Consider the following 27,611-nt stretch of genomic DNA (forward strand, 5'->3'; position numbering starts at 1 on the left):
AGGGGATCATACCTTAATTGTATATTAACACCACAACAACATAAAACAATATGAATCACAACATATCAAGTTATATTCTTCATCCCATTAGAGGAGAAACTAAGACTAAGAGTGATATACGATGGAAGGCACATGTTCTACTATGAACATGCATTCATATTCAAGGATGAAGGACATGCATGGACTTGGTTGATACATGATGAAGGATGATATAAAGTTAATTCACCATATTCTTCATGAGTATATTAAGGTACATTTCCACATTAGTTTTATATTTCTTCTTGATGATTTAATATGAAAGATCTTGGCTATATACGATGATAGTTGTTCATCATCTTTATTGTTATATATCTTTAAGTATAGTCTCCCATCACATATAAGTCTATCTTAAAGATATTTTTCCTACATGAAAATGTATATGTATATAGATACGCTGAATAAAATATTTACAACATGTAAAAACTGTGTTCAGGGGGAGTTATTGTCTATCGTTGGCCTCTATGGTAGAATCAGTCGGGGCCTGAGAGGCGGTGGTTTACCCTGTGGCGGATGTCAGCGGTTCGAGTCCGCTTATCTCCAACTCGTGAACTTAGCTGATACAAAGCTATATAATAGCACCCAATTTTTCCGATTCGGCAGTTAATCCTAAATAATAACATCATAAAATATAAATACATTTATATCTAAATATGACATATTATATACATCTATTTCTTTCTTTTTATGACATTAGGTACAAGAACTCGTGCTACTTATTTATAATTGGTGTAACTAGAAAACCACAAGAAAACGTGAAAGGAACATCTTTGTCACTGTGCTTGATAGGCTTAAATAGGCAACTAGTTATTTACTTCTTAAGCAGACAAATGTAATATGCCATAAATGATTTTTACAACTTAATGATACTTGCTGTATTATATTTATTTACGCAGGCTACCATGTATCTAAGCACGCATCAATATTGATTGCTAGTTACTATTTACCACTATATTGATTAAGTAAAGAATCTTTTTGTTCCATCCTGGTAAATTGGATATCTTATCCGATTAGGATGGAACTTACCCCAACAAACAAGGCTCAATTGACTAGACACTTATGTTACTCTCACACAAGCCTCATAATCACCTCTGACGCTTCATTAAATGCATCATCCAATTGGACTATGTCATGTCACCTGTAAAGTCACTTTGTCCCCTTAGCCAAACAAGTCAAACTTGGAGGCTTGCATAACTCGCATTAAGTGTCATTGTTCCTAACATCTCATTCAATGCACCCTCAATTGGGCTCTGTCATGCTGCCTACAACTTCAACATTTCCCATCTGACAGTACAGTCAGAAACGAACCTACTATGAGGCGGGGACAGATTTGCTACGCCCCTATGACACCTGCTATTAATCATCAGCCACTGAATAGATGACACATCACTACAAAATTTACTATAAATAAGGAGTGCCCATTACAAAATTTACTAGCATTTACTCTCATATATTCTCCACTAATCTCTCATATACTCATACTGATTTGGGCGTGAGAGAACCTTTTCCGATATAACTCATACTTACACCATATTATTAGGATAGAAAACAAATCTTTTGGATATGGCCAAGCTTATCCTCTTAATAATACATTGTATAGTTCTTTAGATCTATAGTGCACTTCTATAACTACACCAATGCTTTTATTTTATAATTAATATTTTCAAAATTAACAAGGCAAATAATTAAATAAAAGGGATAAACTCGAAACTTTGACGTAAAAGACATATTTAGATTCTTGAAACCATTAAATATAGAGTAAATTATACTCGCACCCCCTGAGTTTTAGCGAAATTATATAAATCACTATTCAATTTTTTACACCTACATAAACCCCTTCATTTTTATATTTCATTACACTGACCACCTCTGAACGTGAAATAAGTGTAATAAAAAGTGTGATAAATGCAATTTAGTTAAACAAAATATTGTATATTGTGGAGACAAATCCAAATAATATATGAGTTAATAACTATTTATCATTTTTGGTTCGTTACGATATAATATAAGAGCGATTTAAACAATATCTCTTTAGAATTGTTGATGCATTTTGTAACAAAAAATAATAAAGATACATTGATTTGTATATTATTTGGATTTGTCTCCACAATATATTATCTTTTGTTTAACTTAATTGCATTTATTATATTTTTTTGTTTAAAAAATTACATTTATTTCTCATGTAGGGGTAGTCAGTGTAATAAAAGTGTAAAAATTAGGGATTTTTATATAGGTGTAAAAAAGTGAGGAGTGGTTTGTATAATTTCACTAAAATTCAGGGGTGTCAGTATAATTTACTCTTAAATATATGTCAATAAATTAGAATAAAATATATAATTTTATTTAAAAATTTCTATTGATGCATATAATTCCTTTTCTAAATTTATAGTCAAACCATTTATCCTTATAAACTCACCTATTATGAAAATATCTTATAATTAAATATATCATAACCTACTTATAAAAAATTCAACATTAAGTCATGCGAGTAGTAAAATATTCCATCCAAAACTTGGTAACATGTTAAACAATTTTCTAATTGAAGTTAGTTTACTTTTTGCCTAATGTCTTTGTAGAGTTTAGAAAATAAAAACCACACAACTCAAATAGTTTACTAGTACTGCTCCTTCTGGATCCAATTCGCACACTTATGCTTTCTTTGGTTAAGAGAAGAAAATGAAAGAAGATAGATTAGTGAAAAGAGAAAAGGGAGAAATGGATAGAGAAGAATTATGGTAGATTTTGTGTTGTTTGATATGAGAATAAGAAAAAAGAAAAAGATAGAAATAAATTTTTGTATGACAAAAATATCCACTCTTTCCTATCTCTCATGGAAACCAAAAGGAGAAATATGTCAACTATCTTCACAACTTTTTTCTTCACAAACTCTTACATACCAAAGGAATGATTAATTAGATCGGACTTGAACTTCCTTATATGCTTTAAGTTTTTCTTAAACAATATTTTATAACTTTATGGTTTGGTCAAATTTTATACAAGTATATTATTATTTAATAATTAAATATCATTCATCAAATCTATTTTTCTCTCATAAGTAATAGATGAGAATATTTTATGGCAATATTATATTATTTAATAATTTATTAATTTATATACGTGTATTATTAAAAAGATAGTATAAATTTATATATAATCGTTACATACCTTATTTTCTCTTTAAAATATAAATTATTAGATAATCATAACATTTTGTTGGTAAAATTTAAATTTTGTGAGGTCAAATTCAAGTCATGCTGCAAGTGAAACTTTTCAAACTTGTATTTACTTGCCATTAATTAGACACCTATGTACATCACCCTTCTCCATGAGAGCATCCTCAATAATATCCACAAAATAATTGATTTTTAGGAGAGTGCATACAACTTCTATAAATTTTATATTTTTGATAAGTAGATATTATGTATGGTTTCTTCAATGTTCGTTTATTTATCTCTATTTGCTTTACCATCGTATCTTTTTACTATATATATTATCTATACCTAAAAAATGATGTGTGGTGATATTTTCCTTTTTTATTAGTGGTGTAATAAAAGACCCATTTCTTATACATTATTTCAGATAATAAAATATCTTTTAATATAAAGAAATAAATTATCTTTTCTGACTACTAAAATCATAACACATCTTATTTAATCATTTTTTTAATAAAAATACTTTTAAAATTAAACAAAACAATACACAAATTATACATTTATTTATCGAAAAAAATAAATTATCTCATTATTTTACAATGATGTGATTCATTCTTCCAACACACCATAACCTTTATTTTGTCGTCAAACTTACATGCACATGCAATCTCTCGTAGGAAAAATTCAGCCTTAATCGTTTACCATAGAAACTCATGTAGATATATATATATATAGAGGTCCACACATATTTATATAGAGACAAATAATAAAATTTTGATAACACATTAAAAATTTATTTTCTATTCAAATTTAGTCCTACATAATTATACTCAATAACACCTTAAAAAATACACTTATATCTGAATATAGGATCATACATATAAATTTTTGTCCCCCCATAATTCTGTGTTTGTTTCTGTAACCCAACCAAAGCATGAGTTCCACCAATTATTATAGACCCTCCCAAGTTTTTTCACCACCATTCAATTCCAAAGTCCACGCAGATATATAGATTATAGAGTACCAATTAAAAGTACTTATTTTTTTCCTCCCATCCTATACATTCTAAAAATAAATTGTAATATTTCATCACCTTTTTTTCTTGAGTTTACTATATATATGTAGTGAGAGTCAAAAAGTTATATCATTTACCATAAAGGATTTAATGATTATTGCTTTTAATGAATAAAATTATATATTATTACATGATTCTGAAATGTAAACCAAATCCAACTTATTACCAAATGGCGTTATGAATCTTTTTCTCCACTTATGGAATTTGCATGAATGCTAGAAGGTTTATGAATAGTAAAGTTTAGCCTGTGGTTTTGTTTTACTTCATGCTTCTTCTTAATGTATTAGCTTACCCACCACCCACTGAAAAGTGAAAAACCGCAGTTTATAATTTCTGATTCAACAACCCTTAATTCCTTACTTTGCTGATTTCTTGTCTTATTTGTTACTTACTTTACATTTTCTACCGAAATTGCTGTTTCAAATTTTGAGTAGTTGCATAGGTGAGAAAATGGTCCTTTTTTTTACAATCCATGATGTAGGCCTTATTTGCTGAGAGAAAATTTTCATTTGGGTTTATAGTTTTGTGCCAAAGTTCCAATCTTTGCATTCTGGGTCTTGAAGAGTAGGAAGAAAAATCCTTTCTTTCTTTCTTTCTTTCTCCCATTTAAATAATCACATTTTGGGTGTTTGAAAAAAGTGATGCATATTGAAGATGTTGGTGCAACAAAGAATGACAAATCTTGTTCCAGGAGTTCTGTTGAACCTTGTGCATCATATGAACACAGATATGAAAGTTTCTGGTGAGCACAGGTCATCACTGTTGCAAGTTGTGAGCATTGTTCCAGCACTTGCAGGGGGTGAGTTGTTCCCAAACCAAGGTTTTTATCTTAAAGTCTCAGATTCTTCTCATGCCACATTTGTGTCTCTCCTTAATGAAGATGTTGATCTCATACTCAGTGATGAGATTCAGTTAGGACAGTTTGTTTTTGTTGATAGGCTTGAGCCTGCTTCTCCTGTTCCCATTCTTCATGGGGTTAGGCCTGTCCCTGGGAGACACCCTTGTGTAGGAACCCCTGAAGATATTGTTGCAACTCATTCACTTGGTTTTCTTAATAACAATGACACTGACAGTGACAATAATAATAAGAATAGGAATAGGAATAGGGATAGTGTTAGTTCTGGTAGTATAAACATGGATAGATCAAAACCTCCTATGAGAGTGGTGGGAAATCGCGGTGTTGTTGGAGAGAAGGAGAAAGAGAAGAGAGTTATTAAATCAGCGAATGTTGGTGATCGCGGTGCTGCTAAGGAGGAGCAATCAGAGAGGAGAAGTTCTGTTCTTGGTAGATTGAAATCTCAACCAACTAAGTCAGGATTGGCATTGAATGCTATTCTGAAGAAGGAAAAGGAATCATCATTGGTTCAATCGAGGTCTATGAATTCGTGGTCGATTTCTATTCCTCCATCGCCGAGAAGTTGCTGTTCGTTGCCTGGCTCCTTTGCGAGGTTTGCCAATGGGGTCAAGGGAGTGGACAAGCTTACCAGTAAGGTTAAGAGAGTGGACAAGCTTACCGGTAAGGTTGGTGTGGTAGATACAAGAAAAGCTATCCACGCAGCTAGTCCTTCTGCGACGAAAATTGGAGTGGGAAATCCAATCAAAAATTTGGTGCAGGGTATTGAGTCGGGGGCTAAGGCGATGCGTAAGAGCTGGGAAGGGAGTATGGAGGTTAGGACTATAGAACCTTTCAAACTAAGGCCAGCCACCAAGTATGATCCTAAGCCTGAAGTTCTTAGCTTGGTAAGTGTGATCCACAGTTTGCACCTTTTAATAACTCTTGGTATTAAAATCCATTTGATTTCATTGCATGTTTGATTGCCCTCCTTCATTTTGTTTTTTGTGTTTTTTTCCTCCGTCGATTTTATACGGAATTAGAATACTTTGCTAGTCTGCTATATAGTTAATTGATGTCAGTCTGAGATACCTGAATCTCATTACCTCTGGCTCTATATTTTTGAGTTAACCTGAGAATCATGCTATTTATTTCATTTTATGGTTTACCAGACTCGTAGGAGAAGTTTAACAAGTGAGAGGTTGTTCATTAAAGAGGAGAACAGGATCAAAGCACCAATAAAGCCCTGTAAGGAAGAACGGAAGACTCAAATGTCAGTAAAGAAGGCTACAACTAATGGAACTACGGCGGAACATGAAAATTCCAGTAAGCAAAGAACTTCCATCCGAAAGAAATCACTAGAAGGTTCAAACAATGGATTCCCTGGAAACTTGGTCAAAGTTTCACTAAATAATAGAAAAGTAACAGATGCAAGTGTTCAATGGGCTTCCCTCCCATCCTCTTTATCAAAGCTTGGGAAGGTATATCTCTTGAAAGTTCCTCGACTTTTACAATTAATCCGAAGCGTACATGACTGGGTGACAATTGTAATAGAAATAAGAAAGGAAGGCTTGAGTCTTATAAAAAAATGCCTCATTAGTGTTACGAAAACACGTATATGTTACGTCATAAATACATGTCTGCTGCGAGTGTAGTGCTGCATCAAATGATTGGATTACACACATTTACTCGAGTAAACGCTTTTACTAGATGACAAATTCTGTAGCTGCTATGTTTAGTTCTTATTCTATTTTCACATTTGTGACAGGAAATAATGAAGCAGAGAGATGCGGCACAGATGGCAGCAGTTGAAGCTATGCAAGAGGCTGCAGCTGCAGATAGCTTGCTGCAATGTCTAAGGTATGAATATATTCAAGAAAGTAACTGAAATGTTTAGATCAGATCTCTAGTGTTACACAGTATGGTCAAGATTGTGAACCGGACACACTCGCAATTTAGATTTAGAACAACATTATATTACTACTGTGTACTTCTCAGTATATTCTTTCACCTAGTAATGCAAAGCACCTCTAGAAGATATGCAGAATAGTCTTTTTTACTCAGTTTATTGAAGATGAAATCAAAGTCATTCCAAATTGTAATTTTGATACTTTTTGTCTAACTATGATTTCCATCACTACTTCAATATCCTGCCTAACCATACGATAATTATGATAAGATTTAATCTTAAGCGTTTTGCTTCCTAGAAGAAATTCTGAACTTTATTAATATCAATGCTACATAGGGATTTTCTTCACCCTTTTGTCCCATTTAAGTTTTCCCTAATTTATTACTGATATATTGATTATAAGGTTTTAATCATTCCTTTGTCCTATACCCTTTTGTGATATTTCTGGCAGTATGTATTCAGAGCTAAGAAGTTCGGCTAAGGAACAGAACCCACAGCCAGCAGTGGAGCAGTTTTTAACTCTTAATGCTAGCCTGAATAGTATCAAGATGATTGCTGAATCCTTATTGAAACCAATACCAGATAGTTCATCTCCAAATTCTGAAAGCAACACAATGGAAGAAGCACGGAAAGTAATAACAGATAGACAAAAACACGCGGCTTCCTGGGTCGAAGCGGCATTAGCCACAAATCTATCACCCTTTGCTGTTTTTACTGAAGAACCTCAGTCATCCAGGCTTCCAGCTTCAAGCAATTCTCAAAATCAAAAGACTATACAGGGAAGTCAGCACATGTTAATCCTGCACAATTCAAGTGAAGACGCTTCGTCAAAAGCTCGAGGAAAAACTCGCCTAGCGACTACTTCCAAGCTTGCCACTCAAGCAACTACTCGCAGACCACCAAGTGGTGCATTAGCAAATGGGCACAAGCAACAATTCCAACCGCTCCCCGAGTGGATTAAAGGAAATGGCCTCAATGAGGTGCTTCATTTGGTCGAAATGTTGCAATTACAATCCCGAGACTGGTTTTTGGGATTCGTTGAGAGATTCTTGGACAGTGATGATGATATTGCCTTATCAGATAACAGCAAAATAGCAGGTATGCTCACTCAACTAAAGAGCGTAAACGATTGGTTAGATGAGATAGGATCAAGCAAGGGGGGTGAAGGCGAATCAAGCCAGATTTCAGCAGAGACGATTAACCTATTGCGGATGAAGATATATGAGTATCTTCTAACACATGTCGAATCCGCAGCTGCGGCACTTAGTGTTAGATCACAACCATTGCCAAAGATATACAAACAACAAAGACTAAAACCATAAGGTGAATGAGTACATAGCTTAGCTTAAAGGATTCATAAGTAGGGACAATTGGAACTAACCTTGGTCACTAAAAGGTTCTCCAAGGAGCTAGGTTCCCTCCAAAGAAATTTATACATTTTCTTTCTGTTCTTTGTACATAAATCCTACATGGGGTTTGAGGTATAGATAGAGTAATGCGAAAAATTAATATGGACTATTGAATCTTATTTGTATAGACACATGACTTTTGGTCGTAAAAGCCAGATTTATTATTCTCACAATTTTTTATAATACGAGAACTGTTACTTGAGTCACTCTCATATACTGAGTGCTGATTATTTATTATGGGAGGTAGGAAATGTGTCCTGTGAGCATCTTTTTCTACTTTCATTGTTATAAAATATTGTTCAGAATAATTTATATACAAAATGAAACAGTGGAAGATATAGGTAGACATTTATCTCTTCTTATCCCCTCCTTGAATGTGGTTCTTGTATAGTTTTTGTTGATTATGGAAATAAATGAAAACAAGGTGATATAACTCTTATTCCCCTAAACTTGAAAGCATGAGGTGAGTTTATCACATCTCTAAAGTGATTTAACGTGTAAAGTCAGCAAGTAAATGTAGATTAGTGTAATATTTATGTTGATTTATACTAGCTAATATATCTTCCATAATTTATTTATATTACTTATTCTTTTATTTAATTATGAATGATGAATGTTACGATAATAATCCTCACTAAAAAACTTATGCTGTCTATATTAAATATTACAACAATAATAACATAGTTAGGATCTTCTCTATTAATAAAAAGATAAATACTTCAAAAAATAAAGAGAAGTGCAACTTTCAATTATACATATAACTCTTTGATTACAATGAAATTACATTTTTTGCCATTAAAAATAAGTGAAAAATATACACGGAGAATCCTTACTCACAATAACAATATTGGGTGGTATTTTTAGCATACATCTATACAATAACAACATTGGGTGGTATTTTTTTAATCAGGTGTTGTCCAGTTATGCATAAATATCATTAAAAATAATCACCACAAAATGTTATTAAATTGAGGTTATATTGACACCTCAGAAAATGAGAGAGAGAAGTGTGATGCATAAATTTCATAATAAAATAATCAGATAATGTATAAGAAATATATAGTTAAAAATCTATCTTGAAATTTACAAATTTTAACACCTAATTTATAAAGAGAAAATATTATATGCATTATACTGTATGAATTTTATATATTATCCAAGATAATCTACTAGCTACACACTTAAATAAAATATAAATAAATAATAGATAATTATGTATAAATTTTTACACTCAAAATATATAAATATTACATTAATTTATCAAATACATAGTACATATTTTTAAAATACAAGTTTTTTCCCGATATTTAATTGATATCCTTAACACAATCATTAACCTTCCCATGAAAAAAAATACTAGGAATGATTGTAAGGACAAGAACGGATATTACAACATCATTAGCAACTATCGTGCATGTGATGTTAAATAAATTTTATAATATAAAAATGATTATCTCAAAGAAATGTGAAAATGAATGAACTGAATAGAGTTGAGTGGTGATAGAAGAGTGAAAGAGATGATAAAAAAAGTAACTTGGTTTTCAAAGAAACTATACTAGTTAGTGTTTGGTGTGATGCCACAACCACTCTTTCCATTTTTTTTGTTTTTTTTTGTTTTTTCCCTTTTCAATCACATATAAGAAACAAAAGCACATAAACATAATGATGCAGATTCTATCTAAGGCTTAATCTGCCACTGCCATGACCCCTTTCCTTTCTTCTAAGGTCTCTCTCCTTTCTTTCTATTTCTTAATCATTTTTTATCTTTTAATTTCGTTTCACAAATTATTCGGCAAAATTATGTATTGAATAGCAGAAAGTTCATTTCTTTATGTGAGTTTCGAAGCAAACAAGAGAAAATGGATAGTTTTGACCCAACAGCTTAAATCATATAAAGATGCTTTTTTTACATTCATATAAAAAATTATGATTATGATAATCACCATGTTCATCATTTGGTTTCTTAAAGTAATTTGTAAATGCTAAACTATCATATTACAATTTGATTTTTGAGTACTTCTGTTACTGTTTTGCATTTTATGTATGTATTTTTTGTTTGCTTGTTTTAATAGTATTTTGATGTCTACTTTCATATTACAATTTATTATTTTTAATGATTCTGTTTGGTTGAAGTGGTAACTGTTGTTTATTTGGTAATAATAATGGATGTTGATTATTCTGTGTTTTCTTTCTTAGATGAGAAGTAGGTTTAAGGTGTGGCCAGATGTGAGACAACTTTGCTTTAGAAAAGGCCTTCTATATGGATTTGTGAGGTTCTTTTCTACTCCATTAAAATCATTGCATAGAACTGCTAGTCGTTCACTCCGAGTTGGCCGATTTTGCAGTGTTGTCAATATGTCTTCCTCATTGCAGATTGAATTGGTTAGTGCACCTCTCCTGCTACTTTTATAGCGTGTCATTGGTGCCATTGATTAACATTAGACTAAGTAAACCTTTAATTTAGTTATGGAAAGATTATGGTGTCACCAGATCGGTCCATGAAAGGTTAAAGGTTTTTCTCACCAAATTAAATCCTTGAAATAGTTATAGCTCTCTTAAAATTGAAGTTTTTGTCACCACTCAGAAGTATCATCAATGCCGTGATGTTTTAAATTTTAAGGACTTTTTTGATGTCGAAAAACTTTCAAGTACCTAACGGGTGAGACCATATTGTTTTTAGGACTGAATTGAGAGCTTACTCTATTAACTATTAAGTCACACAAGCTGATAACATTTCTCAGGAAATATTCTTAAATTTTTAGGTACCATGTCTGAGGGACAATTATGCATACCTTTTACATGATATGGATACAGGCACAGTTGGTGTTGTTGATCCTTCTGAAGCTGTGCCTGTCATTGATGCACTGAGCAGGAAAAATCGAAATTTGACATACATTCTCAACACTCATCATCATCATGGTCACACTGGTGGAAATTCAGAGTTGAAAGCAAGATATGGGGCAAAGGTATGGCATGTCTTTCTTCTTCTGAATATGATGGGACAATGAATAAATTCAACTCTTGGTTGTTGTTGTATTGTTTATGTTTGAAATTCAACTCCCTTGTGAGAAGTGTTTTAAAGTGAATTTTGCTTTGCTTCGTTGGTCTTATTTCTTATCATGTATGCTCCACTAGACCATACTTTATTTTTGGATGGAGAGATTGCCTTTACCTTATAAGAATAAATTAAGTCTCTTCGTACTTGTCCAACTTGATGTTCATTCTTAGATCTAATTACTGAAAACTTGGCAAAGTAATTTGTTGCAATTTTGATTGGTTTAGTTATTGACCTGCTATGCATTTTGATGACTGATCAATCACTTTGGAAGAATTGACTGCTCTTACTTCGAGGGTTTTCATTTTTATGAAACCAACGTTTTCTGTATTTCTTCTATATGCTTAATACTTTGTGTGAATGTTAACACTTTGTAAGTTGCATTATAGGTGATTGGTTCAGGAAGTGACAAGGAAAGGATTCCTGACATTGATATCTATTTGAATGATGGTGATAAGTGGATGTTTGCTGGCCATGAGGTGCATATAATGGACACCCCTGGTCACACCCGAGGTCACATTCATAGAAATAAAATATCATTTTTATTAAATCTTCTTAATTTTGAAAATTAATAGAAAAAATATACCAGCTCAGTTTTTTTTTTATCGTGTGGCTCATTTTTCTATTTTCCTATTTGCTTATACCATAAAGCAGGCCATATAAGCTTCTACTTTCCGGGATCTGGGGCAATTTTTACCGGAGACACTTTGTTCAGCTTATCCTGTGGCAAGCTCTTTGAAGGAAGCCCTGAACAGGTTGATTTGAATTGAGTTTGCTTTTCTTTTTTGTTTCATGGTTTTAGATTTCTATCTGCAGTGATAAGTCACTTCATCTTGTGATCTGTCTTATTTTACATTTCATGTTTTATTCCTTTACCAGAAGTACTTGATATTCGAAAGTGCCTCCGATAAAAGTTTATAAGTCCTTGTTATTTAAACGGCACATAAATGCAGACTGTGATATTTGAAATCGGTATCCTTTCTGCAACTCTTAAGTTGAGTGTAAATGCCTCTATACAATATGGTAGAGTTGTTTGACTTGTTTCTGGAAGGCTTATCTAATACCGAGTCTTAAGTTGTAGATATAGAATAAGAATAGTCCAATTAAAAAGTTCCCCTAACTCTGAAATCCTAATGCAGGAACAGTTGATTTGTTATACGCGGTTATGCTATTTCTTGCTACTCGCTAGTCATAAATTATTTACACCACTAAACATCTGTTTAGTTGTTACAATATTGTTTTCATTTCGTTCTTAGGATATATGTCTAAGTTAGGATGTACAAATTCTTTACTCTTATGTCTGCGTCAAACGATGCTTGTCTGAGTTGTCTCTAAGCCGAATATTGGAAATTCACTACCAAATATGTTGTTGCTTATGTGAAGTGTGGTTATGAATGTAAGTCAATTCTTGCATGGTGTCAAGTCGGTTACTTTGTATAGTGCATGTTGTATCTTGGACTATACAGAAATTCATCCATGTTGCAGATGCTATCTTCTCTTAGGAAGATCATGTCTTTGCCAGACAATACAAGTATATACTGTGGGCATGAGTATACATTGGTTAGTTATTTTTATTTTCATGCTTCGTCTTCTTCGCTGTGATTTCTTAGCCTAACTTCCGTGACCTCGACTTTGGTACTTCGGAATTTGGCAGAGTAATTTGAAGTTTGCATTGTCTATTGAACCTGGAAACAAACAACTTCAATCCTATGCTACCCATGTAGCTTATCTTCGAAATAAGGGCTTACCGACAGTAAGTTTCCGAACTGCGCTTCTTTAATCTATGATTTGAAGTTTGAAGGGTCATCCCTCTCTCCCTAACAGCTCTTCTTTATTAGTATGTCACATTGTTTTTAAACTCACATACCTTTGTTACTCTATTTGAATTTGCTTTAAACAAACTGATAAGTATTGTTTCCTCAGATTCCTACTACGCTGAAGACGGAAAAGGCCTGTAATCCATTCCTTCGTACATCGAGTGCCGAAATCCGACAATCATTAAACATTGCAGCCACAACAGATGATGCAAAAACCCTGGATGTTATACGGCAAGCAAAGGATAATTTTTAGAATTTTTGAACTTTTAATTTCAAAGTCCAAAGATGCTTATTATGTATAGAGTAGGCTTAGAATCCATCTGTACAATCCTGTACACTTGATGATGCTATCTTCTCAAAATTTAAGAGGATTAAATGTTTGACTTCACTTAGTTTTTTCTTTGGGAGTTAGTTATTGAATGGCAACAGAGGGAAAGAAAAGACTTCATAATTATGAAATATATTTGTAAGATAACTCTCAAATCATTTGTTTCCTTTTATTTCATTCTAAAACATAATTCTCAAATTCCGTGTCTCGGTTTGTGAAATGTGTATATACATTATATTCGACAGACCCATGTATAAGATATCTCGGGTACATTCTCATACTTATGAATTGTTTATTGTGAATGGTCATTATTTGTAATTTTCAGTATGTCAATGCATGATACTTATTTATTACACTACATCCATGCAGAAAGCAACACTGCTTGTGTTGAATTCCTAAATAGTTTCATGAAAATATGAATTCAAAACAATTAGTGTGAGAATACATGGCTGATTGAAATATATGTAGTATTAATCACTCTCAACCTCTTCAAAGTTTAAACTAATGAAGATAAAATACTCCATAAAATCATATAAGTATTTATTGTCAATGTTTATTTTACATAAAGTTTTTTATTCTTCATAGGGGGTACCATTATTCTGCTGCAGAGAACAATATTAAACCCAGTAAGATTTTGTGAATAGATTTCCCCCTCCTTTTCATATGGATGGACAAATGCTAAAAAATGCATTGATTTTATTTAGAGAAATTGAAGAAAAAAATCAAATGTCATCCAGAATTGTAGAGTGTTTTAATGAATATATGAAATCAAATATGGTATATATTTACTAAATTGTTAAAACCTAACATAATTGTTAAATAAAAAAGAGTTATTAAAAAAATATTATTTATTAGTTATTGGTTTAATGATATATGTATCGATGTTTCAAGTTTTAGAATAGAGTCATTGGTTTCTTACATAAAACCAATACTTTATATTAAAATTGTTATTTTAAAATAAAATGAGAATTTAATATTTTAAAAGCAAAACAAGATTTAAACAGCAGAATCAGAAGTAAAAGAATCAAACTGAAACTGAAAAAATAATATTTTTATATTCCAAGGGATTTTTTGTTTGTTTAAACAGCAATCTCAAAACAGATTCAGATGAAAAAAACTCGTATGATAGACAACATGAGCAAAAAAAAAATATAAATACATTCGTTCCAAATATAACGTGTTATATTCTATAGATTTTTTTCTGTCTGAATGATGAATGAATAATAAATATAGAAGATAATAATAGAGTACATATTCACACTTAATATAGAGATTTACATACTCGATCAATTATTTATATTATTATTTTTTATATTATAAAGAAAATGAATTTTTTCTTGGTTTTCCATATATTTTCTCATAGTGATGACAATCCTGTCCAAACCAAGAACCCAAAAATATCACAAATATATGAGGTTAAATCTTCTAGAAGGTATTTTTTCATCGATAAAACTCGAACGCTAGATTTTGATTAAGATGAATTATAACAACCGCCAGTTGAATATTGAATAAAATGTTCCCTCCATCCCTCACTTGGAAGCTTCCTTTCCTGTCTCAGATCAGATCTCGCTTTTCATTTTCTCTCTCTTGATATCATCAACTCTTCCTCTACGCTTTTCAATTTCGCTTCAATTTTTATTCCGATCTTCCTCTCATCTACGCCAAGGTAAAATTTCTTACTCTCTTCTACGCCTAAGGCCGTTTCTTTAGAAATGTAATTTTACCAAACTCGTTAATTCGAGAAGCTGAAAAATATAGCTTCTCCGTAAAAGCTATATTTCACTTTTTTTTGCAGCTTCTGCAACTGCTTTTATCTTTTTCAATCACAATAAAGTAAATGTGCAAGTATTAGAAGTGAACTTTTTTTATATCAAAATAATTGCTTTTACTTGAAAAGCTTGATCAAATGAGCCCTAATATACTCTATCAGTGTAGCAATGTTTTTACTTTAAAGTTTTTTGTTTTTCTTACAATTCAGATTTTTTGACATGAATTTTCAGCTACAGAGTTGATTTTTTCTTTTGTTTGCTTCTTGTTCTAGGTATTTCCATTTTCCTGCAACTTGAATATCACTAGGGTTTTAGAGTTATTGGACTGGATTATCAGTGTGATTGAAGTAAGTTTTATAGGATTAAGGAATCTCCATGGATAAGGACAAATCTTTGGGTCATGGTGGAGGTTTCCCACCTCCATCGGGGCGTTATTTGGGTTACTCACCCCCCAAAAGTGCCGCCTTTAACGTGAAATCTGAACCTGCATCGTCATCATTGTCATTTCCTCCACCGGCTGTTCCGGGTACCAGTGCAGATTCTAGTCATTTTGGACATGGAATGTTGACAAACTCTAGTGGATTTAGTCATGATATTAGCAGAATGCCTGATAATCCACCGAAAAGTAGAGGTCATAGGCGTGCTCATTCAGAGATTCTCACCTTACCTGATGATTTTAGCTTTGATAGTGACCTTGGTGTAGTTGGAGGTGCTGATGGGCCCTCATTCTCTGATGACACCGAGGAAGACTTACTGTCAATGTATCTTGATATGGACAAGTTCAATTCTTCGTCTGCTACATCAACATTTCAATTTGGTGATCCATCTATTGCTGCAGCCGCATCAGGTTCAGGGCCAGCATTGGCACCTGCATCAGGAGCACCCAATTCTTCTACCATGAACATAGTTACTGGTACTAATGAAAGGCCCAGAATTAGACACCAGCATAGCCAATCCATGGATGGGTCAACAACCATTAAACCTGAGATGCTAGTATCACGTTCTTCAGATGACATGTCTGTAGCTGATTCCAAAAAAGCAATGTCAGCTGCCAAGCTTGCAGAACTTGCCTTAATTGACCCCAAGCGTGCCAAAAGGTATTTTTCCGGAACAATTTTTTTGTTTTATCATTATCTCTGGCTTTGGGATGATTTTCTGTAGAAAATTTTTTAGACATAGAATTCTATATTAATTCTTGAAGGCATATTTGTAATAGGAAAGCACTTACCATATGAAATTCATAAACTATAGAAGGCATGATAAAACTTGAGCAACAAGAAAGAGCAATATATTCTACAGGAATGTTTTTAACTAATATTAATGTAATTTGCTTGAGAATGAGTTTGGCGCAACGGTAAGGTTGTTGCTTAGTGACCATGATGTGACAAGTTCAAATTTTGGAAACAACCTATCTGCTTGCAGGGGTAAAACTTTATACATCTACCCTCCCCGGGCTGTACTAAGTGGAAGCCTCATGCATTGGGCTGCCCTTTTTATAATGTAAATTGCTAGGTTTTGAGATCCTTTATGATTGATAACTATGTGGATTTGACTTCGATACATGACATTTTGCATCCAGTTAAGAGTCATGCCTTGTTTTTTAGGCAAACATACTAGAAATACTTGAGGCAATCACAACTAAGCTCACTATATCAAATGAAATTGTGAAAATATATTCAAGCTTAAATTTGAAAGTTTGTTAAAGTCTACTAAGGAAAAGTGGAGGGAGTATTGGCTGTTGCTGTAGTAGTCGTTGTTGACTTGTTGGTGTGTTTTCCCCCTAGATAAACTTTCCAAATGACAAATGCTGCTTTTGATTCTGTGTAACAGAATATGGGCAAATAGGCAGTCTGCAGCAAGGTCAAAAGAGAGGAAGATGCGCTACATTGCTGAGCTTGAAAGAAAGGTGCAGACATTACAAACTGAAGCAACGTCTTTGTCTGCACAGTTAACTCTTTTGCAGGTATTGCATTTGCTCATTATCTGCATATGTTGATAATTTCCCGTTGACTTTTGTGCCTTTTTGAAGATGTATGATGTATTTCAGTCATTTTTTACTATATCACCTTCTGATTGAAAAGCTAATAGGAGGATTATATTATATGGATTTGCTTATTATGCACAGAGAGATACAAGCGGACTGAATTCTGAGAACAGTGAGCTGAAGTTGCGGTTGCAAACCATGGAGCAACAAGTTCGCTTGCAAGATGGTAAGCCCCTGAGCTGGTGTTTGCTGCTTTTCTTTCCAATTCTATCTCTGAGCAAAATCTTTATTGGCAGACCATTTTAAGCCATACATTCTTGTATGTATATCTTGCTTGCACATCACATTATGGTTTAGCATTTCCTTTGGATTAATACGCATACATCTTAGATAAAGGTGCATGTCTAATGTAAAACTGGCTGCACAATTTTGTTGTTGGGTTGGTTTCCTGGATGGTTAAAGGTGAAAGTGCTCTCTGAAATTTGAGTTTCATGCTTCTATTTTAAAAAGAAAATATATGCATGTTTAAAGCATATGCAAGGTGGACAGTTCATCTTGATCTTGGTACTTCTACTATTATAAGAATTAATTCATTTTTGTCCTTGTAGCATTAAACGACGCCTTAAAAGAGGAAATTCAGCATTTGAAAATACTGACTGGGCAAGCTATGCCACCTAATGGAGGACCTATGATGAACTTCGCTTCTTTTGGAGGTGGCCAGCAATTTTATCCCAATAGTAATCATGCCATGCACACTATTTTAGCTGCACAACAGTTTCAACAACTCCAAATTCATCCTCAGAAGCAGCAGCAGCAGCAGCAGCATCAGCAGCAGCAACAAATGCATCAACAGCAACAACATCAACAGCAACAAGAACAACAGCATCAACAATCAGGGGACTTAAAAATGAGAGCAGCTACACATCCTCCATGTCCCAGAGACAATACTTCACCAGATGCCAATCCTTCAGTATCCAAGGATTGTTGAGACTGCACATTGTTTTCTGTATTAGCTATTTTACTTAACCTTTGTTCCGTGTCTTAGTGTGTTTAGGTTCGGCCTGGTTAAATTTCTTTATTCTTGAACAGTACAGATGGAGATGGTCCTAGTTAGTGTCTAAGAAGAATGTGTTGCATCTTTGATATTGTAGAATACCATATTTCTTTGGCACCTTAGTTAATTAGCTATGGATATAAGAGGTAGGTTTATTTTTGCTTGGTATTTGGTATGCCTTGGGTTGGTTTTGCCTACAACTTTTATCCCAATAGGCTACTTGTTTATATTGCTGACAAAGTTGGCCAACAATTTCCGCAGGAACTCTTTGAGTTTTAATTTCAAGTTGAAGGGAAAATTTGGAATATATAGATGGTCTTGTTTGTCAAACTTGAAAGTTTCACTCAAATTTGGAAAACTTCCAAGCGTTTTGCAAATTGAGCAAAGGGTAATAGAAAGTAAGGTGATAAACTTCTTAGTTTATAAATAATTTAGTCAACTTTTTTTTAAATAGCCATTTTAATCTTTTTTTTAAGGTTAAAATCAAAGGCTTGAGAATTCTGTCAAGTGTATTCCAGGATTCTTAATTCTTCCTCTTCTCTCTGCTACCCGAGAATAACCTTGCATATAGTGGCTAAGCTTTGCTTTATATGAGTGTAAAGAGAGAGAATTTGTGTTAGTTATCAAAATATGACCAATTTTCGCATTTACACCATTTCTTTCGTGATATACTAGTCTTTTACCTAATGAACATTTCGCTCCTTAACAATAAAATATAAAAAAGCTAGTTTTCTTTCTTCCCTTTGTTTCATCATTTCACTCATATCCCCATTTTTTCCTTTCCAAAATCAAACAAAGTGTAAACTTTATTTTAACTTCTCAACTGATTAAGTAATTTTAACATTGTTCATGAAGTAAAAAATTTAAATTATTTTATTCCACAGTTAACATATATTTATGACTTACACTTTGTTCATATCAATAAGGGTGTACAAATGGGATCAACCCAATAGGTAATGGTGTATAAGAATGTATACTTATGTTTGTCTGGTTCTCACTTTTAATTTGAAAAAGTAATTCTATAGCACTTCATTGTTTCACATGATTATTCATCGGTAACAATACAAGGATATTCTCATGATTAGTACATGATTTTTTATAGTCAAATGATATTTTAAGGTTGGAAGATTTGAAAAGAAAATTGATATTAAATGTTTCATTTAACCGATCACCCCTCACATTTTCGATGTAATGTTGTATAAGAAACAAATAAATTACCTTGTTTGGTACATACAACAAATGATTTTTATTGTGGAAAATGTGCAACACTTAACCTTGGGGCCAATACTACATGACTGAGTATCCTGGGCCTCCACCCCCTTCTGGCACTGTCCACTCTATGTTTTGCTTTGGATCTTTAATATCACATGCCTGAATATCATACCACTCTATTACACCTTGTACTATACAACATATTTAATATTTGACTATGAACATAAAACCTTAATGTTGACCCAAGAAAAAGGTTAGAATCTATCAGATCTCATCTAAGTATGCATATAGGTATGAGGTATCCCAATATATATTCCAATGAGTTACTTAGTAATATTATATCTATTCTCCGCTTCTACTCAGTACTCACTGCTCTTGTAAATGTTTATACTCGTATACAGCAGAAATAAGTTAGTTACTCAAATCTACTGAATACCATTTTTTAATTATATGCACATGCACAAAAAAGGCTATATCTTAGGCATGGAATAATATTTAACCACCATATTCAAATAATCCTTTAACAGAAATTTACCTTGCAATGTAAGCAGTTTTGTGCATTAATCTGCAATTTCAGCTGATTCTGCTCACCCACATACCTATATTTCGTAAATATAGATGAAAAATATCAAGGAATGAATCAAAAACTGAAAATCCCTTCAAAAACCAGACTGGTAAATGGGCATTACTCATATACTCGTGCAGGACAATATCGTGTCTCAGGAGCTGCATAAACTGGTAAATTTGTAAGTTCAGGAATCTTTGGGTCTCTCAAACGAAGGTGAGGAGGTTGATCATGATCATGATTTGTGTTGCTCCTGTAAATATGTTAAACAAAAATGCCTATAAAGCAAGGAAATGAGCTGCAAATTATGCCAGTTCAGTGTTGACTAATAAATAAATCAATAATTTCCACCATCACTCAAATGAATGTTAGGACGATCCTTTCAACATTTAAATTAGGAGCTATCACTTTCTGGTCTGTGCAGGATGGGGTTGAAGAATAAATAAAAACATAAATCTTTTTATAAAAGAAAAAGAAACAGTAAGATACCGGACTATTTTGGAAAAGACAATAAGATGGTCTTTAACCACAAAAGTAGGACACTAGTATCCAGTTATATAAAGGAACTATTTTGATTTCAATTTGAGTCCTCTCCTTTTAATTTCAACAATTTCTCTACCACACTTGGCTTGCTCTCTTCATAAATTTCTTCTATATTACGTTGCTAAAAGATCCAAAATACCATGTGACCTTCCATTATTTTAGAACCTAAGTTTGAGACAACCTTGCTACCCTCCCCTAGTTTCATTCATGTTAAAAATGATCATTTGTCTCAACACTCAATAGTAAGCAACAGGATAGAAATAATGTTCTGATACCTGTGCAGAGAGGTAGGTACATCAAAGGACAAAACACCATCTGCCTTTGGATAGTCAATCGGAGAATGCAGCTGTGCAGCCTGCGTAAATGTCAAACAAAGAATGTCTAAATGAACATTGGGAGTTTGCCTATAAAAAAATTGAACATTGGGAAAATATCATGCATAATCTAATGATGTAATAATAATCATAAATTGCACTAAAATAACTCTTCACGAAAACAAAAGTAAAACAACGACAATCAAGCTTTAAATTTTTTCACTCAAATAGTTAATTTCCTAAACAAATTTTCTAAGTTTCTTACATTTGTAGCTTCATGATCAGGTTTACCATGCTTCAATGTAATTGGATGCCTCCCCCTGAATATGTAGCTGATAGGAACAGAAAAGGATAAGTGAAGTTTCAAGACAACAAAGGAAGTACAAGAAATACTGGTTTCCTGTGTTGAATTGACGAAGAGAGAAACCATAAGTTAGATGTTAGTCTTACTGTTCCAGACCACTTAAGGCCAGTCCTGGAATAAGCCCATATTCAAAGGCCTACAATAAAAAGATATCTGTAACTAAAAGGTCAATAAATATGGCATAAAGGAAGGCAATAAATTGCTTCACTAACTGGCCGATAGTTCCGAGCTTTATATAGTTCTTGCCAAATCCATGAATTCCTCAAAGCATCCCAATATGTATCCATGCCCAGACCTTCATGAAGTACACCAAATGTAGCTTCAGCTGCAAGCATTCCTACAAAAAGAAGTATCAAGTCAACTTTAGACCGCTATTTGCATATCACACAGAACCATTGACAGGTCTCCATGTCCCAATACGTGTTTGATTAATAATCAATTGATAGGACAACTTAACAAATGGAAGAATGGATGTAAAATTGATATACATCAGACATTAAGAATGCACCAAATAATCGGCTCTATAGAATTGCAAATCCCTAAAATTGAGACAATATTTTAGATCAGTGTCATGCAAAAGTGACTATTTGCATTGACAGTGAAAGTTTGAGACTGTTTGTACCAAAACTAGAAAATTAAATTTAGTGAAAATTAGTGATTAGCAATATGCTTAAAATCAACTTAGAAAATTTGAGTATGCCACTACCTGATTTCATTGCTGTGTGTGTTCCCTTTATCTTGGGCACATTCAAAAAGCCAGCTGAACACCCAATAATTGCTCCTCCAGGAAAAACCGGATATGGGACAGACTGAAATTTAACTAGAATTGTATTCTTATTTGTATAATGTGGAAATTTTAAAGAAATAATACAGGGCAACAAATAGCAGGCAATTGGACGACTAATAGGATAAAAAGAATGAATCTATCAACAACAATGACAACCGATAACAACTAAGCTTTACATGGATGTAGGTTTTCTCTATCAACAACAATGACAACAATAGCAACTAAGACTTACATGGGTGACTGTAAAAATTAGCAAACATGTAGCTCAAGGTGTATGAAGCATAAACATTTAAAAAAACAGTGCTATTGTTATGAACAACGTGGCACTTCTAAAGTACTTGGATTTTTCAACACTTTAAATTTGTTGTGTTTGTGGCTTAGTTATTGTCTATGCTTCTTAGTCCATGGATCTTTCCAATCTTAAGTTCTTAATCACCCACCAAATACCATGAAATTTTACGTTAGAAATCTTGACCATTAGGACTTAGGAGTATCCATTTGGCATACAGCATACTTCTTTATTGCTAATATACCTGATTCACAACAATACAACGCCTCATGAGACTGGCGACGTAGAGAAGTTTTTCTTACAATCCTGTATTTTCTCATTGGTTGCAAAGAAGAAAAGGAAGCCATCATTAATAATGTACCTGAATACCACCTTCGTTTAAAGTGCGAGCTCCATACTGAATAACTGTTCCACCTTCCAGTAATGGTTTGATTGCAGGATGATGCTTAAGTTTCTGGTGAACCAAAGAAAGGGAGAAGGAAGAATTAAAGAAAGTATTAACAAGAGTAGGGATCAGGAATACAGAACACTTGTAATGTGATTTGAAAGATGCTTAAAATTAACACAGCCAATCAGCAAAAGTTTCATAAAATGAACCAGAACATGATTGTCGAATTTGGCAAACTAAATCTTTTGGGTCGATTTACGTTCATGCAAAATGCATAGAAAGACGGGGAAAACAACTTAGAAGAGGCATAAAAATGGCTTGCCATTTTAGATATACATAGTATTGTTCCTTCAAAGGAACAATATGTACCTTCAAAAAGTCTGATAGAAGTCAACCAAATTTTCCATTCATATAAATTGCATAAGTACTCATATACCTATAAAACTCACCCTAGAGAGATAGAAAAAATGCAAAACCAACTTAGAAGAAACATAAAAGTGCCTTTTCAGGTTAAATACCACCAAAACTTAGATATTTCGCTTAGAGGGGATACTCTGTAACTTAAAAAACTCAGGCAAATGACATACAAAGATGGAAAGGTCACCATAGAAGAAATGTAGAAGTGGCTAGTCGGTTATACAACACAAAATCCAACAATGTCCTAAAGTATGTTTGTTTAGCAGTTGTCATAACAATATGCTTTCCATTTTTTCCCACATTAAAAAATATATAGCAAGATTAAGGTCAAGTAATATATAATTGATAATAATTTTGAATGCATATTTTAAACACATCACAAATTAAAAAAACAAATTACCTGGAATTCCTCATAAGGATTCATAAAAGGGTTCTGATAGTTCAAAGCAACAACAAGGCCTATAGATATCTGTCACCAATAAATGGAATTATTGAAATGGAGAATATATTATTAGAAAAAATAGCCAGAAAAACTAGTTCAGTGAAAGTCTGTGGATATAGCTGCATGTGACTTTTAAATAGATTGATATAATATGATGACTTCTAGTCAGAACAGGCAAGCGCCATGAAGTGAGAAATTTAATTTCATCAAATTGAAGCATATCATCTTGTACCATAGTGGTTTTATGCATACGAATGAGTAACCACCAAGCTAATAAGAGACTCAGCTCAAATATAACAATCTACAGCTAAATGGATTAAAACAACTCGGAGATATCATAAATAAAATAAGAAAACTGGCGAGTTTATTTTTAGTGATAAATGTGTATTTTTATAGGGTTTATTTCAGATATGAAGCACAGAATAATGCTTCTTTTAAAAGAACAAGGATCATAGTACGGGTCAGCAGTCTGAGTAACAACGACCATAGATATTTCATTGGGAGGCAACTAACAGGTAAGCATGCCAACTGGAACTATATTATTATAGAGTTGCCAAGCTAACAAATTACCAGAATAGAAAACCAGCTGAAAAATATATGCAGTCACATATCGACCTTGCCCATCAAATTTGGGAGGACAAGATAGATTAATTTTGCAATTAAAAACGCACATAAAGAGAGGCTCCCCAGAAGGAATAGAAACAGTGATCAATAAAACAGAGAACAAAAAATTTGAATACATGATATTGATGAACAAAAAACTCACTTGTTTATCTTTCATGTGATATAGAAAAGATCCTCCATATGTTTTATGATCCAACGGCCACCCTAATGTGTGGAGTACTGTGCCAGGTTGATGCTTTTGTTCATCAACTTCCCAAACCTAAGAGTCTAAGGTTAGAAACTCTAAATGGGTGACATAAAATTCAACGAAAACACCCATAATTTTCAGTTATTAGAGTTTCTAAGTGGATAAGCACAATCCTGACAGCTTGCAGTTTTTCATGAAAAATAAAGATGAGAAAAAATGACTTGGAAAATTTGGACAAAATAAGAAAAGTACTGATACCTCCTTAATTCCCAAGGCATATGTCTGATGTTCTGCGCCTCCCTTCTCTCTCAGGTTGTACTTTTTCATTATTTGCTACAGGGAACATTGGAATGGGGATTGGACCCCTAGTTATTAAAAAGACATTTGACAAGAAAAACTTGATTCGGAATGGATTTTACACTTCAATTTTCAAACCTCTGATAATGAACCTCTACATCCCTCAGCCAGAAGTGTCACTCGACCTGTATGTGATTTCAAACTCATGTAGTTATTGAGTGTATAAATCAGCTTTAAGAAGATCTGAAAAACTATATGCGAAGACAAAATATGCAAATTGCATGAGATTTTGTCTCAAAAATACGAATATTGTATGCCATAGAAATGATAACAGTTTAACTTCTGCAGCTGTGTCCATGTGTTTCTCAAAAACATAATATCATTCACAAATACATTGATTCATGGACAACCAAATACTGACCCAAATCATAGTCAAGTTGATAGAGCAGCTAGACAAGGGTTAAACAGGGACCTTTTCACTCTACCAACTGAGACAAAGCACATAAACATATGCATGATAGAATGAAACATCTAAAATGAAACCTTTGACCTCAACACCACGTTGAAAATTCTCCTTTTCTGAACCATCTTTTGAAATTCCCATATCGTTAGTTCCAATACCGATAACTTTGTTGTTTGCATCATACAATATCTGTTCAGGAAAAACACGTGTAAACAACAGCAAATGTAGAGAAGTGGCATCCAAAGAAATGCAGAACTACCTCACTAGCAGCAAATCCTGGGTATATTTCCACTCCTAACTCTTCGGCTTTTTCTCCCATCCAACGTACTAACTGACTTAGACTGTATCATATTGTCAAAGATAAGAAGCTTTATCAAAAATGGGGAAAAACTAAATCTTTGAACCAAAATTGAGTGAGCATCTAAATATAGAAGAAAAAGCATCTTTCAAATTTCAATTTTAAATTTTACACCAAATAACAATAAAAAGGTTGGAAATCAAGAACGTAACAAAAAATTAAATGATCTTTACTTAATGTCATCAAACATAGATTGCATCTTTGGCACAGTATAGTGTCGAATGTAAAAATTTAATTTGCAACCTTATGGCAAGTATAATTAGCAGCAACTTTGATTTCTACCAGCACAGACTAACGGTTTGATATAGATAGAAACCTGATTACATAGTTGCCTTTGTTGTCAAAGGGGGATGGAAGTGATATAGCACGATTCTTGGTGAGAAACCAAAACTTGTCAGATGAAACAGGGGTGCTGATTGGAGCCTGTGGATAAACGCAGTCTGGAATAAGATAGGAAAAGGATTCTCAAATCTGATTTTCAATTTGAAAGTGATTTGAACAACTTATTCGGATAACTTCTTACGAGTTACGACACCTAATAGTTTATGAGCAAAGTACATCCAGCTTATGTAAAAAATTAACAAGTACTGTGGCAAATTGTCTAAGGTAGTGTTTGAAAGAGTATATAGAGAGAGCTTATTCATACTTATGAGAACAAGTTATGAAAATAGCTTATAAAATATTTTCTACGTTGGCATGCGATTTTTTCTTATTTCAATAGGTTTGTCATGGAAGCATATGAAAATTAGCTTTTTTTAAAAGTATCTTGAAATAGCTTACTGAATATGTGTTGAATTAAGTTGTTTACTGTTTACTCAAAAGCCCCATAAATAAGTTGTTCAAATAATCCAGCTCTCATAAAATTAAGGATTTTCTTAACAACGACCCTAATAAGAGGCTAAAAGGGATCTTTACATAGTAAAACTAAATATATAATATTCTAAGAGATAGTGGACTTAGTTCCCAATGTACTCTCACTGCTTTTTAATCGAACAAAAAGTTCTCCTTTTTTCTTTTAGTTGTAAGGATAAAAGTATAATATCACCATAAATAAAAAGGACACAAATGTCATCACATTTACTTTTTCTTTGTTTTTTAAGAGTACTTGACTCTCGATCCGGAGACGACTCTCACTCCTTTTTAACTCCTTAACCTCAAAAAAGTCTAAAATTAAAGCTACTTGAAGGTTATATAAAATTATCAGGTGTTGCAAGAAGTAATCTAAATTAGTAGCTCAAATAATATCGCTGCTATCAATTAACGTACTTGAAGCATATACAATAAGACTGTTGTCACCACAAGTTATTCAAATAATACTAAGCTACTTGAAATCTAGTTTGTGACATAGAAAAGAAGACCTGTTGTTGCTTCCACTGCGGAATAAGCTCATCAAGTGCACGCGGTTCAAAGACGTTTCCAGAAAGAATATGAGCACCTAAACACAACAACAACACAACACCAATCGCTACATTTTAGATTGATTAATAACCAAAACAGGAATGAAACAATGAGTGATCAATATCACATACCAACTTCACCACCTTTCTCGACCACACATACTGATAAATCAGCACCTTTTTCAATACACATTTGCTTCAACCGTATCGCCGCCGATAACCCGGCGGGTCCAGCTCCGACGATGACAACATCGTAGTGAATCGATTCACGTTGTTCCGGTGCGGTGCAGAAATGATGAGAGTTCGGAACCCTAGAATTTGCGAAGGGAGATGCAGTTGAGAAATGAGATTTGGAATTTGGATATATACGGCGAGATAAGTAATAAGCAGAAGCAGAAGCAGATTTGGAGAAGATAGAAGCAACTTTGAGCATCATGCTTTTTTTGTGAAAATCGATTATTCAATTTTTTGAAGTTGTAAGAGGAATTTAAAGTAGCTTGATTATTTATATTATATTGGTCTCACGTGTTTTACTTCAACATTG

At 33.2% G+C, this 27,611-nt stretch overlaps 4 protein-coding genes across 6 annotated transcripts; 3 read left to right on the forward strand and 1 right to left on the reverse strand.

The window, feature by feature from the left end:
- Window positions 1–27,556, reverse strand: LOC109358193 (electron transfer flavoprotein-ubiquinone oxidoreductase, mitochondrial). 3 transcript variants are annotated; one of them, XM_019602288.1, is made up of 20 exons: window positions 27,200–27,556; window positions 27,029–27,105; window positions 25,987–26,093; window positions 25,572–25,653; window positions 25,393–25,501; window positions 24,988–25,034; window positions 24,811–24,885; window positions 24,508–24,624; window positions 23,700–23,768; window positions 22,856–22,948; window positions 22,125–22,227; window positions 21,631–21,755; window positions 21,505–21,554; window positions 21,320–21,386; window positions 21,016–21,095; window positions 20,322–20,450; window positions 20,168–20,231; window positions 19,709–19,791; window positions 2,652–2,672; window positions 1–12 (listed from the first exon to the last, which is right to left on the reverse strand). In XM_019602288.1, coding segments are annotated over exons 1-19 (1,782 nt in total). In that variant the 5' UTR covers window positions 27,504–27,556; the 3' UTR covers window positions 1–12; window positions 2,652–2,671. The 3 variants fall into 3 exon arrangements, 2 of the variants coding, with proteins under 2 accessions (XP_019457833.1, XP_019457832.1); XM_019602287.1 differs by lacking the exons at window positions 1–12; window positions 2,652–2,672 and having other exon boundaries at window positions 19,580–19,791; XR_002108926.1 differs by lacking the exons at window positions 1–12; window positions 2,652–2,672 and having other exon boundaries at window positions 19,708–19,791; window positions 20,089–20,231.
- LOC109358192 lies at window positions 4,412–8,542 on the forward strand. The gene is made up of 4 exons (XM_019602286.1): window positions 4,412–6,003; window positions 6,268–6,576; window positions 6,864–6,955; window positions 7,456–8,542. Exons 1-4 carry the CDS (start codon window positions 4,918–4,920, stop codon window positions 8,324–8,326), a joined length of 2,358 nt encoding a protein of 785 aa, XP_019457831.1. The 5' UTR covers window positions 4,412–4,917; the 3' UTR covers window positions 8,327–8,542.
- On the forward strand, window positions 9,930–13,756 carry LOC109358197 (probable hydroxyacylglutathione hydrolase 2, chloroplastic). Its single transcript, XM_019602291.1, has 8 exons — window positions 9,930–10,138; window positions 10,610–10,795; window positions 11,176–11,379; window positions 11,858–11,981; window positions 12,123–12,223; window positions 12,954–13,028; window positions 13,123–13,221; window positions 13,392–13,756. Exons 1-8 carry the CDS (start codon window positions 10,115–10,117, stop codon window positions 13,536–13,538), a joined length of 960 nt encoding a protein of 319 aa, XP_019457836.1. The 5' UTR covers window positions 9,930–10,114; the 3' UTR covers window positions 13,539–13,756.
- On the forward strand, window positions 15,164–18,589 carry LOC109358194 (probable transcription factor PosF21). The gene is made up of 5 exons (XM_019602289.1): window positions 15,164–15,279; window positions 15,655–16,479; window positions 17,213–17,345; window positions 17,508–17,592; window positions 17,975–18,589. Exons 2-5 carry the CDS (start codon window positions 15,758–15,760, stop codon window positions 18,352–18,354), a joined length of 1,320 nt encoding a protein of 439 aa, XP_019457834.1. The 5' UTR covers window positions 15,164–15,279; window positions 15,655–15,757; the 3' UTR covers window positions 18,355–18,589.

Source organism: Lupinus angustifolius, chromosome LG10 (genome assembly GCF_001865875.1).
Source record: "Lupinus angustifolius cultivar Tanjil chromosome LG10, LupAngTanjil_v1.0, whole genome shotgun sequence".
NCBI lineage: Eukaryota > Viridiplantae > Streptophyta > Magnoliopsida > Fabales > Fabaceae > Lupinus > Lupinus angustifolius.

Excerpts from the sequence above, each read along its gene's own strand:
- LOC109358193 (XM_019602288.1), bottom strand. The coding sequence starts at position 27,503 with ATGATGCTCAAAGTTGCTTCTATCTTCTCCAAATCTGCTTCTGCTTCT. Across the intron at positions 24,886-24,987 it reads GTAGAGGTTCATTATCAGAG|CAAATAATGAAAAAGTACAA; the intron begins GTTTGAAAATTG and ends TGTTCCCTGTAG. Across the intron at positions 24,625-24,810 it reads ATGCCTTGGGAATTAAGGAG|GTTTGGGAAGTTGATGAACA; the intron begins GTATCAGTACTT and ends TTAGACTCTTAG.
- LOC109358194 (XM_019602289.1), top strand. The coding sequence starts at position 15,758 with ATGGATAAGGACAAATCTTTGGGTCATGGTGGAGGTTTCCCACCTCCA. Across the intron at positions 16,480-17,212 it reads GACCCCAAGCGTGCCAAAAG|AATATGGGCAAATAGGCAGT; the intron begins GTATTTTTCCGG and ends TCTGTGTAACAG. Across the intron at positions 17,593-17,974 it reads ACAAGTTCGCTTGCAAGATG|CATTAAACGACGCCTTAAAA; the intron begins GTAAGCCCCTGA and ends TTGTCCTTGTAG.
- LOC109358192 (XM_019602286.1), top strand. The coding sequence starts at position 4,918 with ATGTTGGTGCAACAAAGAATGACAAATCTTGTTCCAGGAGTTCTGTTG. Across the intron at positions 6,004-6,267 it reads AGCCTGAAGTTCTTAGCTTG|ACTCGTAGGAGAAGTTTAAC; the intron begins GTAAGTGTGATC and ends ATGGTTTACCAG. Across the intron at positions 6,577-6,863 it reads CTTTATCAAAGCTTGGGAAG|GAAATAATGAAGCAGAGAGA; the intron begins GTATATCTCTTG and ends CATTTGTGACAG.
- LOC109358197 (XM_019602291.1), top strand. The coding sequence starts at position 10,115 with ATGACCCCTTTCCTTTCTTCTAAG. Across the intron at positions 11,380-11,857 it reads AAGCAAGATATGGGGCAAAG|GTGATTGGTTCAGGAAGTGA; the intron begins GTATGGCATGTC and ends GTTGCATTATAG. Across the intron at positions 11,982-12,122 it reads CACCCCTGGTCACACCCGAG|GCCATATAAGCTTCTACTTT; the intron begins GTCACATTCATA and ends ACCATAAAGCAG.